The following is a 13477-nucleotide window of genomic DNA, read 5'->3' on the forward strand; positions in this document are numbered from 1 at the left end:
CTTTGGCGTCTAGTCATGCCGGCCACATGACCACAGAGACGTCCTCGGACAAGCGCTGGCTCTTCAGCTTTGAAATGGAGATGAGCACCGGCCCCTAGAGTTGGAAACGACTAGCACGCATGTGTGGGGGAAACTTTACCTTTATGCTTAGCATCTTTAAAATTTGGATGCTGGCCCGAGTCACCTTGTAGGGGAGATAGACAGCATAAAAATGTAATAAATAAATAAAAATGATTTTTATACATTGCCTGAGTAGATATTGCTGACACTGAGTAAACCCCTGTGTGGGAGCAATTAATTCTTACCTGGTTGTCTCTACTGTCGATCTCAAACCTGTAACAGCAGCCCCCAACAAGACAGCTTAATTCTCACAGAATCTCTTTAGTCCCATTTACTGCAAGGAGATAGGGGTTAAGTTATAGAATCTTTAAAATTGCATATGTGTCTTTAGATTTAATTTATAAGTAAATATGTTAAGACAAGCTTCTTCAATACCTTTGATTTTCTTTCTAATTGTCTTCTGACTTGGAAGAAGCTTGCTTCATGTTTGAAAGTAGAAAAAAATTACCCCTGTGCCACAGTGTGTAAGAAGTGTCTATCTCTGTTCCAAGTTGCAGAGAATTTAATTATAATAGAAAGTATTTTGAATGTTTAATAGTTACAGAAATGAGGGTTCACTCTGTGAAAAAGGTCTGCTTCGTACAGAATAAAGCCATCATAATCCAGAGTCAGTTTGATTGTTAACTGGATTATACCCATGCAATCAGACAAATGTTTGAAAATTTCTAATACATCCATCAAACTATAGTAAAATGTCCTGGGTATATGAATGAACAAGTAAAATAAGTGGCCCAACCCCTATATACATAAATATATAAACTGATGGTATCAATTTATCTCTCAAAAAATGGTGTTTTTAATACCTATGGAAAGCCAACAGCAAGGGGGCTGATCAGATTTCTAATTGATTGATTAAGTGTCATCAAGTCAGTGTTGACTCTTAGCAACCACATACATAGATTTTCTCCATAATGATTCGTCCTTAATCTGCTCTCTCAGGTCTTGTAATGATGCATTCATTGCCATTTAATGGAATCCATGCACCTTGCGGTTAGTGAACCAGTTCTTCTCTTTTTTTTCTCCATCTTTACAAGCACTAGAGCTTTCTCCAGAGAGTTAGGTCTTCACACGTGTCTGAAGTGCAATAATTTGCACCTGATCATTTGTGCCTCAAGGGAGAACTCTGGGTTGATTTGATCAATGGTCCAGTTATTTGTTTTCTTGACTATCCATAGTATTCTCAGGAGTCTTCATCAACACCAGAATTCAAAAGTGTCAATACTCCTTCTAGCCTGTATCCTGCTGTGACATAGAATGCTTGTGTATTTTTATCTACTACTGCTTGTGTAAGTTTTATCTACTGTATGTAGGCATAGGCAGACACATCACAGCATTTGAATAGATTTTCAAAGACCTAGTCTGCCTTGTTCTTATCTACTTTGGATTTCTTGACTGCTCATTCCTTTATTGTGGATAGTTGGTCCTAAAACACAAAAGCCATTCACCATTTTGATATCTTTTTTGTCAGTTGTAATGCTGCTCTAACTTTGTCATTATTTTGGTCTTCTTTATATTTAATTTTAGACTCCTTTTTTTTTTACTGGGCTCCTTGACTTTCATTCCTCATGCTTACAGATCCTGTGCATTTTCAGCTGTCAGAGAACATCAGATTCTGAGGAAGAGGTTATTTCAAAATGCAAGTGCACCAGTAGAAAATCAGAGCCTGTGGGACTCTGCCCCTTCTACCTCCCAGAAGTAGGAAACAAAACTAGTTCTACACAACATATAAGAGTCAGGCAGATAAAAACCATTTGAAGACGACCATCCAGCAAATATCTCAGTCTCGAGACATGTAGGGTTTTAGCAATCAAGACCAGCAGTTTGAACTACATTTGGAAAATGTGGGCATGAATTACCTTTATGAAATACTCATGGTCTATGAGTTACAGGAAGGAGGAAAGGAGGAAGAATCCTGTCTTCTTAGAAATATTCTGGGGAAACTTTGGGGGAACCAACTGTAAAGGGAAATAATTTGATCTGAAACAAGGAAAATAAGATGCTTTATCATTGCAATGGATCTCGTAAAGAAGTCTGCAGTGAATTTTGACTAATATCTTTTTACTTTTATCCAGTGGCTATATATTTGCATCCCTTCCCATGATATTGCCTGTATATTTATCAGATACATAATTTATCTACAAACCCCATGATAATAAATACCGTGTGAGAATTAATAGCTATTTACTCTTGTTATTCTGTTGATAATTATTTTATTTCAACTTTTCCCTTTAAGATACTTACTCTTTGCTGAAAATTAATTAACCGGGCTGTCAGAAGGTAGTTGAAAACTGAAGTTTGTTTTTGTTTCTTCTGAGCTGAAGAATTCTTTGTAATAGGTTTACAAAAACATCTGGCAAATTCCCCACATATAACTGGGTCACACATTATGCTTTGTTGCCTAATGGGTTAAACAAATACCTGTGGAGATCTTGCTTCACTCTGCCTAATGATAGGAATTCCTATAGAGTTTCTTTTTAATGGTTTAACTATAGGTTCTTTGTGATATGCAAGTGTAAAGGACAGGTATGGATCAGTAAATACTCTCATGGGAAGAAGGAAAATACTGATGAATAACAGAAAGAAAGATAGACCACTATGCATGTACATATAGAAGCTGCTAAGATAAAACACTGGTATGGAAAATAGCCAATCAAATTGGTGTACATTTTAAATTAGACTGTTATACAGCTTAGGGAAGAATTACAATAAAAGAGCTATTATGGAAAAAGGATTGTAACTATCAATTTGCTCTGACTCTGGTGCAAAAGGGCAACAAAATGCAGCAAGAAAAGATAAATGATATCAACTAATGTTAGTATTTATTGCTTTTGCCCTTCTCCATAAAATTAATTTTATTGTGGCTTAAGGATCCAGAGTTTTAAATAGGTACAGGTATTCTAATAAAGCACTGTAACAGAAAGCCTTTTAAGGATCTATCCTTGTCATAGTGCAAAAGCTATCAGCCTGTTCTGCTAATTTGATTTATAGCTTTAACTCAACCTTTGCCTCCTATAGCAAAGCAGCATATGTAATTTCATTCTTCGGGGATAAAACTATGCACTTTCCTTTTATTTTCTCAATAATCTGAGGCTACTAAAGTTTTTGTCAGAGAGTAAATAAGGGGGTCCTTTGTGCTTTCTGAGCGTGCTTGTTTTCTTGCAGACTTTTCATTATCCTAACTAGGTAACATCATCACTGCTAGTAAGGAGTGCAGTTTGCTGTCGGTTTATATTCTGGTGTCTTGCCTGGGTGGGTGGGTGGGTCTTATGTATTCTTTGGTTGGGCTGTTTACTAAAGGCCCTTTGGCAGTTTCTTGATTGGGGTATTGCTTACTTGATTGTTGGTCTGAACTTGAGCTTGAAGTTAATCTATGCTGATCCAAGTGCTGATTGCTGGTGGAGAAGTGCTGGAGTCTTTCACCATGTTTGTCCCTCACTGCAGCTAGATTTTTCAGGAAGAAAGTTCAAGTGTGAATGCAGAAAATGAATCTTCAGTGACATGTTGCACTTCATGGACTTGTATGTAGTTTGGTGTTCTGTAGTTGCCAAGAAAATTCTCAACAACATTGTTGAATGCTTCCCAAATGATTTTCTCTGGCCCCACTAACAGATATTTGATCCACTTGTCATTGATGACATATCTGATAGGTGGACGAACAAAAATGCCTTTCTTAATCTTGCCATCAGTTATTTTTAACTATATTATACTTTTTTATATCTGGCTCAAGACAATTCCTCTTCACTCAGTGTGATCCAGGCAAGCCAAAAGATTGGACATGTCTGATCTAAAGTAGACAGGCAGGCAACCCTAACTTTCAACCTTCCAAATGGAGGCGAGCATCTTCATCACTAGGCCACCATGCCACTCAGTAAAATCCTCAGCTCCATCCAGTTGCCCCAACTCTACCTCAAATGAAGGGGTTACAGGGATTCATAAAAAGGCGGGTTATAGATGATAGGTAGACAGACAGACTTAAGTGATTTGTGGATTAAAACTGATCTCTTCAGACACATGAATATTCTTAGTAAGAGCATTTGCATGTATGTCTTAGTAAGTCTCTTTGCACTGAACTTGAGTCCTGCTGATTGCATAAGCATATTCAAGTTGTTTTCTTGACAGCCATAGAGAAGCAGTTTATCCCTGCTTTCTTTTGGGATGTGTTTTTTACTTCCTAAGTTTAAGTGCAGCCCTTTTATTTCTTACAGTATGCACTTACTAATCAAGTTTGACTTTTCTCAGGTGCTTTATATGGGCATGCCATCTAACTGGTTTCCAGCACTGTAGAAAGTGAGTGTGGAAGGAAAATGAACTGTGTTAAATATTGATAGTGATATTAACAACAGGCATTTGTGAAACTGTTAGGTGTTAAAATGAATATATTTCCATTAGAGAGCCAGTTAGCACATATTTAAAAGGTTGTAATGCATGAAGGTGGCATATATTTATAGTAACTATTGCCCTATTAATAGCGGCTCAGCTACTTTCTTTTGTCAAGCAAAGAGGATTGTGTCTTTGCTTTAAGCTTCATGTAATTATTTACGGCAATATTTATGCAACATACTGAACCAGTTAAAGCCAGGTACGGTATGTACGGTAGCTGTTCCTAGATGAAATCACTTGGGGTTGAAAATGATAGATTATCACATACCTTTCCAGATATTGTGTTCCAGTTGTCTCCAAGTTTGTAGTGCACTGTTCAACCCATGCATTAAGAAATTCAACTGGCTTTCTTTCTCCAAGAACATAGACTCTGGATGCAGCTTCAACAATGCAATAATTTCTCTGTTCCCCAATTTCTAACTGTTCCTTCTTTCCTATTTTTTTTTCTAATTTTAGGTTATATTGAACAACCTTGCACTGTACCTTGTCCATTTGACTGCAAATTAAGTGACTGGTCTGACTGGTCTCCTTGTAGTTCATCGTGTGGGACAGGAGTGAAAATTCGGTCCAGGTGGCTTAAGGAGAAACCATACAATGGAGGGCGTCCTTGTCCAAAACTGGATCCAAAGAATCAGGTGAGGTGTATCATAAAGCCAATACACCAATTTGGAATAGATCATCTTTAGCCAAATCATTCTGTGATTGATACAGTAGAATCTCTCTCATAAGAAAAGCCCTCATGTATAGTTTCCTTTAACCATCTCTTTTATTGCAGATGCATGCTAGAATAGCTAAACTTTTGGAAGGTTTTCTTATTCACAAAACAATTACCATCCCGTAAAAGATTATTCATTAATAATAGCATATGTTGCCTCCAACCCTAAAACAGCTAAGGCTGGTCAGTGAAATCAGACACTGTGAATAATATTTAAAGCCATTTGTGAAGCCTAGTTTTTTTTTAAAAAAACAACAACAAACCCTATTCTTTGAAGATATTTCCCCCACTAATTCAATTTCACTCATTCTAATATGTTTCTGTCTGACAATTACATGCTAATTTTAAAGTGTGTATTCTATTATAAAAGGATGCCAATATAAATGGGAATATTCAAATGAAAAATTAGGAGTAAAATATTTTTCAATTAATGTTGTAATTTAATGTAATAAAGGAACTTTGCAGTTAATATAGATAGGAGATTATTTCCATTCATACAATTTAAAATGTTTAATGCTTTTTAAAGACTATTGAAACCAAATCAGCAGTAATCTTCATTTTTATGATTATTTTCTTTTTAAAAGGTCAGTCTCAATTCATTACACTCTTTTTATGTTTTTAACACAAATATGCCTGAGTTTGGAAGAGCTTTTTAAGTTTAGAGTATCCTAAATAGAACTATGCAGAATCTTCCAAAGAGATCTTCATAGGAGTCTGCACAAAGAATTTCTTTTCAAAGTTGGTTGAGGTAGCCTTATTGTTTGCCAGAGTTATGTGCCTGCTATTTGAAAAGAGGTTTTATTCATACCTGTTTGGAAAGCGTGCTCAACCCTCACCTTGTGGTCAAAAAGAAAAAAATCCTGTCCACAAAGAAAATAGTATAAGCCATTTTTTCCTTCCTCTGATTGCAATTTTGACCTGTTCATTGTTGACACAAGGTTTACTGTCTTCTACTAAACACAAACATATGATTGTTAACACATTTAAGAGCGAGAAATATTTCAAGTGATGGCTTTAATTCCTAGACTTAGTTCATATGCTACTCACACATGTTCCTCTTTACCCTTTTGTATTGAGTAGTAGCTGTGATGCTTACCTGGTATGGGTAACTCTGTAGTTATGTAACTGGGCAAAGAGTTTGTTGACCGCAAAAAAAAAAATGTTGAGCATAGATTTTAAAAGTATACAGGTAGTCCCCGAGGTACAAACCTAATAGAGCCTGCACATTAGGCTTGTAATCATCAAATGAATCAGACTCAATATTACAACATTTCAAAATCAAACTCAATTGAATCAAATGGGTTGTTAAATGAATGAAGATTTGACTTATTATTTCCTCCTATGGCTACCTGAACTGAGAGACTTTGCCACTGCTACAGGCTGTTTCCAGCTGCCAATCAGCTGTTTCAGGTTTCAGGAAATATAGTACTGTAAATTGCCTCCCAAGCAGGCAGCAGGCTTTTAAAAAAAAACAAACCACAAAACCATTTGTTGCTAGGCAGCTCAAGCTTCTTCAGAGGGAGAGTGGAGAACTCTCTGATTGCAGTTTATTTATTTATTTATTTATTTATTTATCATATTTTTATACCGCCCTTCTCCCGAAGGACTCAGGGCGGTGTACAGGGCAATAAATATAAAAACGGAATACAAAAGTTAAAAAACGATTAAATATTATGCCCAAGTTTAAAACAGTAATTAAAAACATATTAAAACCCCAACCCTAACCCATCAAACCAGGTCAGATTGCTCGAATAAGTTTTTAGATCACGCCGGAAGGAGCGAAGGTCGGGCGCCATCCGGAGCTCAACCGGCAAGCAGTTCCACAGGTCTGCCGTGCCCACAGAGAACGCCCTCCCCCTAGGGGCCACCAATTGACATTCTTTGATTGGAGGCACCCTGAGGAGGCCCTCTCTGTGGGAGCGCACTGGACGGAGGGAAGTTGACGCCAGCCGCAGGTGTTGCCGTAGGTAATCCGGACCCATGCCATGTAGGGCTTTGTAAGTCATTACCAACACCTTGAATCTCACCCGGAGGACAACCGGCAGCCAATGCAGCTCGCGGAGCAAAGGTGTAACATGGGAGTATCGGGAGACTCCCAGCACAACTCACGCGGCTGCATTCTGCACCAGTTGGAGCCTCCGAGTGGACTTCAAGGGCAGCCCCATGTAGAGAGCATTACAGTAGTCTAGACGAGAGTTCACGAGCACATGAGTGACTGTACGCAAGGCATCCCGGTCCAGATAGGGTTGCAACTGGTGCACCAAGCGAACCTGGGCAAAGGCCCCCCTAGTCACAGCTCCAATATGCTCTTCTAAAGAGAGCTGTGAGTCTAGAAGGACCCCCAAGTTGCACACCCTATCTACGGGGGGTAATAGCTCACCCCCCATGGCAAGAGATGGAATAATCAGAATTTCCCGGGATGCCGGCACAAACAGCCACTCAGTCTTGTCAGGGTTGAGCCGAAGCCTGTTCTTCCCCATCCAGACCCGGACCGCCTCCAGGCAACGGGACATCACGTCGAGGGCATCACTGGGGTGGTTTGGGGTTGAAATAAAAAGCTGGGTATCATCAGCATACTGATGATACCCAACTCCAAAACCACGAATGATCTCACCCAGCGGCTTCATATAGATGTTGAACAGGAGAGGAGAGAGGACCGATCCCTGAGGGACTCCACAAATGAGAGGCCTCAAGGTCGACCTCTGCCCCCCTGCCAACACCGACTGCGAACATCCTAGAAGGTAGGAGGAGAACCACTGAAAAACTGTGCCTCCCACTCCCAACCCCCTGAGACATCGCAGCAAGATACCATGGTCGATGGTATCAAAAGCCGCTGAGAGGTCTAAAAGGACTAGGACAGAGGAGCAACCCCTGTCCCGAGCCCGCCAGAGATCATTCACCAGCGCGACCAATGCCGTCTCTGTGCTGTACCCGGGCCTGAAGCCCGATTGGTACGGGTCTAGATAAAGCCACTAAAGTAAGTAGCTTTAGCTTAAGTGTCTCCAGGTGGCATGCAAAGGGAGATGGGGGTGGAGTTTACAGAACTGTCCGACAGTTCTGTAAACTCCACCCCCATCTCCCTTTGCATGCCACCTGGAGACACTAAAGCTACTTACTTTAGTGGCAACTGCAATCAGAGTTCTCCACTCTCCCTCTGAAGAAGCTTGAGCTGCCTAGCAACAAATGGTTTTAAAAAAAAGCCTGTTGCGTGCTTGGGATGGAAGGGTCCTTGAGATTATCTAGTCTAACCCAGGGCTTTTCAACCAGTGGTATGGGTACCACCTGTGGTACATTGGCACCTGGCAGGTGGTACGGGACCATCCTACAAAAATGGTAGTGAGGGAGGGGAATGAGCTGAACCGGTGGCAGATGGCTGGAGCTGCAGGGCTATCAGGGCTCGGCGCTGATCCTGGCACATCTGCTGAGCCCAGAATAAGCACCCATCAGCTGGAATGTTGCAGCATCCCCAGGGTCTTGTGATTTACATTCAGATGCTTGGCAATTGATTCATATTTATAATGGTCAGTGTCCCAGGGTCATGTGAAGTGACCAAAACCTGCTGCAACCGCCCAGCAGACAGGGGGAATAAAAACCAAACACCACCCCACCCCCGCTGCCAATCCTCAACAGAAATGCTCACAACAATGAAAACCTCGGACAGGAGAAAGAGTGCTGCCGGTTGGGCAGGCAGGTGTCTTCCTCAGCTGTGGCTTGGGGGGCACTTTTTCAGTGCCATTGTAATTTCGAACAGTCACTAAATGAACTGTTGTAAGTTGAGAACTACCTGTACTTCAATTTTTTCTTTTCTTTTTTTTGGTCATCAAGTTTTTGACACCTTGCTAGGCGACTGGTGGTACTCAGATGTTGCCATATCTTAAAAGTGGTACAATGGATGAAAAGGTTGACAAGCCCTGGTCTAACCCACTGCTCTCACAATAGAGTACAATACTGTACTGCATTTCTGATAAAGTCTGTCAAGTCTCTTCTTAAAAGCCTCCAGTGAGGAAACACCCACAACTTCTGGAGGCAATTTAAATTTAAATCCTTAAAAAAAAAACCACTGTCTCTGATCAGAACAAGCCTCTCCAGGCAAAATCCCAAATGGGGTGGAGATTTCCTTCCAGTAAGGGGTCAGCAGAATCTCTGGTGGGTCTGTGCTAGGGAGAGGAGGCAGTAGCAGCCACATGCTATAAGTTTCAGGCAAATGCAAACAAACAGTCTTGCAAAGTACTGTACTTACAAACACAATAAAAAGCAGAGCAGTTCCCAGAGTGATTACAAACAATACAGTACGGTACTATAGAGTAGCAAAAAAGAATATTTTAAAATACTTACAGAAGTAATTCCAGCTCTCTACAGTAGTCCTCAAGCCCAGCAAGCAGATCTTCCACGCAGCTCCAGGAAAACAAAAACAAACAGTCGGTGCCAGCTGCAAAAATCACCGGATCTTGTTTGGCCTTGTGACCAGGCACAAAAAAAAAAATCAGTTTCCGACTTCTCGTAGGTACGAATTGGCCCAGGCAAGTCACAGAGTTAAAATGGCCACTGTAGCAGCCGAGACTGAATCCAAGTCACATGGCTACAGAGGCCTGTTTTTGGTCGCAATTTTGAATTTCTAATGTAAGTATCCTTTCAGATTAACCTCGTTTTTGTGAAATCTCACTAAATAAATGCTCGTATCTGGGGGGATTACCTGTATATGCATATTCCATTCTATTCCTGAATGGAAAGCATACAAATATTAGAGTCATGCTATGTCCATTGAGGGATAATTTAGACTGCACTTGTGTGTTATCATTACACTGACTTGTTTTTGTGGCAAATGACCAGGAAAAATCACTCAGAGTTATTTTTTTATTGGTTTAAATCAGAGAAGGACATTTCACCTTCAGCGCTCTTCACCCTTATCAGTGTTGGTAAGATCAAATCTTAATCTGAAACCCAAATGTCAGGCACCCTAGATTATATGATAATAGCAGATTGCCAGTTTCATAGCCAGTAAATGTACCATCCAAGATAGGCTACCCTAACCTGTGGACTTCTAAATGTGATTATTTTTACCTTTCTGAATTTCTAGCCAGTATGGCCATTAGCTGTGGTAAATGTAAATTCTGGAAGTTGTAGTTGAGTATAATTGGAAAGCATTAAGTTGAAGAAACTTGTGGTTGTTCTTGTTATTAAAAACCTGCTTTGAAAATGTGGATTCAACTTTTAACATTATTCACAATCTTTTTTTTTAGATTTTTATACTGCCTTTTTTTAAAATATAAAACTCAAAGCAGTGAAAATAGCAATATTCCTTCCTACTCCTCTTTTCCCACAACAACAACCCTGTGAGGTAGTTGGGTCACAGCCTCCTGGTTTCTAGGCAAACTGGCTCTCTTTTCATTATTACAAGCTTTTATAGATTATTATAGATTATTATAAGCTTTTTATTATTACATGTGGGTTTAATCAAATCTCTTTAATGTTTTTATTCACTTCCTCGCATTAAATACATAAGGAGATTCTGTATGATACAGAATACTCAAAAAGCTTCTTAAAGTTTTTCTTCATGAAACTGAAAAATCACAACACCAGTAAAATGAAACTTGCCACAAGTAATGTGGAGATGGTAATTTCTTGAAAAAAATAGTGAACTATACTTCTGCAACCAGAGTATCATGTTTACATGAGAATTAAAACACATTGCTCTTGCCAGCTTCTAATAACACATTTGAATAAAACTTTGAAAATTGCACTTGATTACTATAGCTAGTAATTTTTGTGTGCTCGTTTCTTTGTAAGACCTATAATGGCCAACTATTTCAGCGTAATGACATTTATATATTTTTAAATTTGGTTTACAAAAATAATATATAATGCACCCTGATTCTTACACATTTTTTGAAAGCATAACCCCAAATTTATTTAGATATAATAATGCAGGAAACATGCTGGGATGTTTTTTCTCATTTTTTTAATTACAAAGTTGTAATTTATTTTAAAAAATTAGAAAGAGTTATAATTTATTTTATGATTCATGCTTTGTATGAGATTTTCTTCATAATAAGAAAAGCCAATATTGTATATTGTTAGTTGTTGAACTCTTCGCATTTGTTACTCTTTTAAATTTTAGCATCTGATGTAGAAGTTCACTGGGAACTCATTGTGAATGTCAGGATGAGAAAGGAAAGGAAAGTAATTCCAATTTGTTTCTAGTTAATTTTTTACCCCAGTTGTTTTTCTCAGTTGTTTTTCTGACATTTCCTGGTATTACTTAGAAAAATAACAAATTATATCCTAATATGAAATGTCCAAATTTTTTTGTCAACAAGAATTCATTTTTGTGTGTTTTTGAATGCAGTACATTAGTAAATCCCACACCTTGTGATTTAAAATAGGGCTTTTTGAAATTTTGCTTACGCTCCATATTCATTTGATAAAACATCCTGATATAATGGTAAAAGACTGTGCCTGTGAATGAGAAAAGGTTATCCATACCAGCTGAACTTAAATATTACCTCAGTTGTAACATAACATTTTGAGGATATCACCGACTAAATAAGGCTATTAAATTTGCCAGTGTCAGCCAAATCATTGGAAATGGCTTTGTAGTGGTCTATTTACCAGAGAGATGTACCAGAGGCTTTTGTTGACAGCTTTTTATGGATGTCTTGCTGAACGTTTAATTTATTTGTTTTCCATTTTATAGAATCATGGCATGGTTCCATTGGAAGGTATCTCAAAAATCATCTAATCTAACCACCTTGCTCACTGCTGAAACATTTCAGACAGATTGTCTGGCCTGGCCTGGCTTAGATGTTCGGGGGGGGGAAGAAAGACCCTCAACTCCATTTATAGTGAGAGGTATAACTTACTGAAGCCAAGTGGTTACAATATAGAAAATCCAGATCTAAATATTCCCACATAAACCCAGTATTTTTCTCTTCTCCTGGACCCTGCCCTCTTGGTCCTTTTATAAATGTCCAATGGTGTTCAGACTAGGTGTTTTGGTGACAGTCCTAAAGTTTTGTGCCTCTTTGGTGGACATTCACATACTGTTCTCACACTTGGGACCTTGGATCTGTCTGGCTCTGTTCCAGGCTGGCACCTCTGGTTCCTGTCATCCTGTCATCCTTCCTCCCTATATCCCCTTATTCGTTCCTCCCTCTCCCCTTTTATGGCAGGATGCCATTGAAGCAAAGCAGGGCTGAACAATGTGATGGCAGATCTGACACAGATAGCAATCCAATCTTTGCTTAAAGCTCTCCATTGAAGGGAAACCTATTACCTCATGACTAGTTGACAGCTCTTACCATGAAGACATTCCTTTTAATATCTAGCCTTAATCTACTTTCCTGTAACTTTAACCCACTGATTCTATCCGCATGCTCTAGAGTGATAGAGAAGAAAACCACTCCTTCCTTTACGTATCTGAAGATTACAATCACATTTTTTTCTGTCTTCAGTTCTGCAGGCTAATTATATCCAAGTCTTTTAGCCTGTGCTCCTTGGATTCTGTTTTCTCTTCCCTCTTTTTCTTGGCAGCCGTTGTCTGCCCTCTCAGGTGATCTGCTCCCATTGCAAGCAGCTTGGAGAATAAAATAATCAGTTAAAAATGTTGATTGGATTGATTATGCACAAAAACAATGAGGAGTTCATCTTAAAAGCAAATTTATTTCTGGCTATCTGCAGTTCTTCTGTTGTCGTCTCAAGACTATCTTAACACTTAAGGCCATATACAGGTACTCCCCAACTCTCACCCACACTGGCATTCTGGTTGTAAGTTTTACAAGCTTTTTTGTGCTGTTTTTAAAACTAACGTGGCAGTTGTTAAGCAAATCTGTGATCTTTAAGCAAACACGGTGGGTGGTTTTAAGTATGAATCCATTCGTTTGAATGAGTGCTTTATGAAAATCAGCAAAAATTGCCCAAAATTGGGGGGGGACATTATGAATCACATTCATATGATTTTGGAATGCCATGATCAGCCATAAAGATGACCAGTTGCCAAGCACCCAACATGTGGCCATGTGATTACGAGTGTGTGCTTTTGTGTGTGAGAGACCATTTTCAGTGGCCTGGGAAAGTCCATTCCTTGACTATCATAAATGCAGTTGTTCACTGACCATTTGTTAAATAAAATATAACCTGTATTCTGATTATCCTTCCAAGGTTCCTTGTGGAAGCATTCCATATGCTTTACGGACTTAGTAATTGTATACAGTTATTCCTGGCTCTATAGCTGATGTACATTTTCTTTGTGTCTCTACCTATATA

General features: G+C 39.1%; 1 protein-coding gene across 1 annotated transcript in view; it reads left to right on the forward strand.

Moving 5' to 3' along the window:
• Positions 1 to 13477, forward strand: part of THSD7B (thrombospondin type 1 domain containing 7B) — a gene marked incomplete at its 5' end in the record, with an annotated part of 466043 nt that overhangs the window by 317192 nt on the left and 135374 nt on the right. The window contains one exon of the mRNA XM_083351680.1: positions 4957 to 5135. Within this exon, the coding sequence (XP_083207806.1) occupies positions 4957 to 5135 (179 nt within the window). The remainder of the gene's footprint in view (positions 1 to 4956; positions 5136 to 13477) is intronic.

This window comes from Vipera ursinii (genome assembly GCF_947247035.1).
Source record: "Vipera ursinii genome assembly, chromosome: 1".
NCBI classification, from domain to species: Eukaryota; Metazoa; Chordata; class Lepidosauria; order Squamata; family Viperidae; genus Vipera; species Vipera ursinii.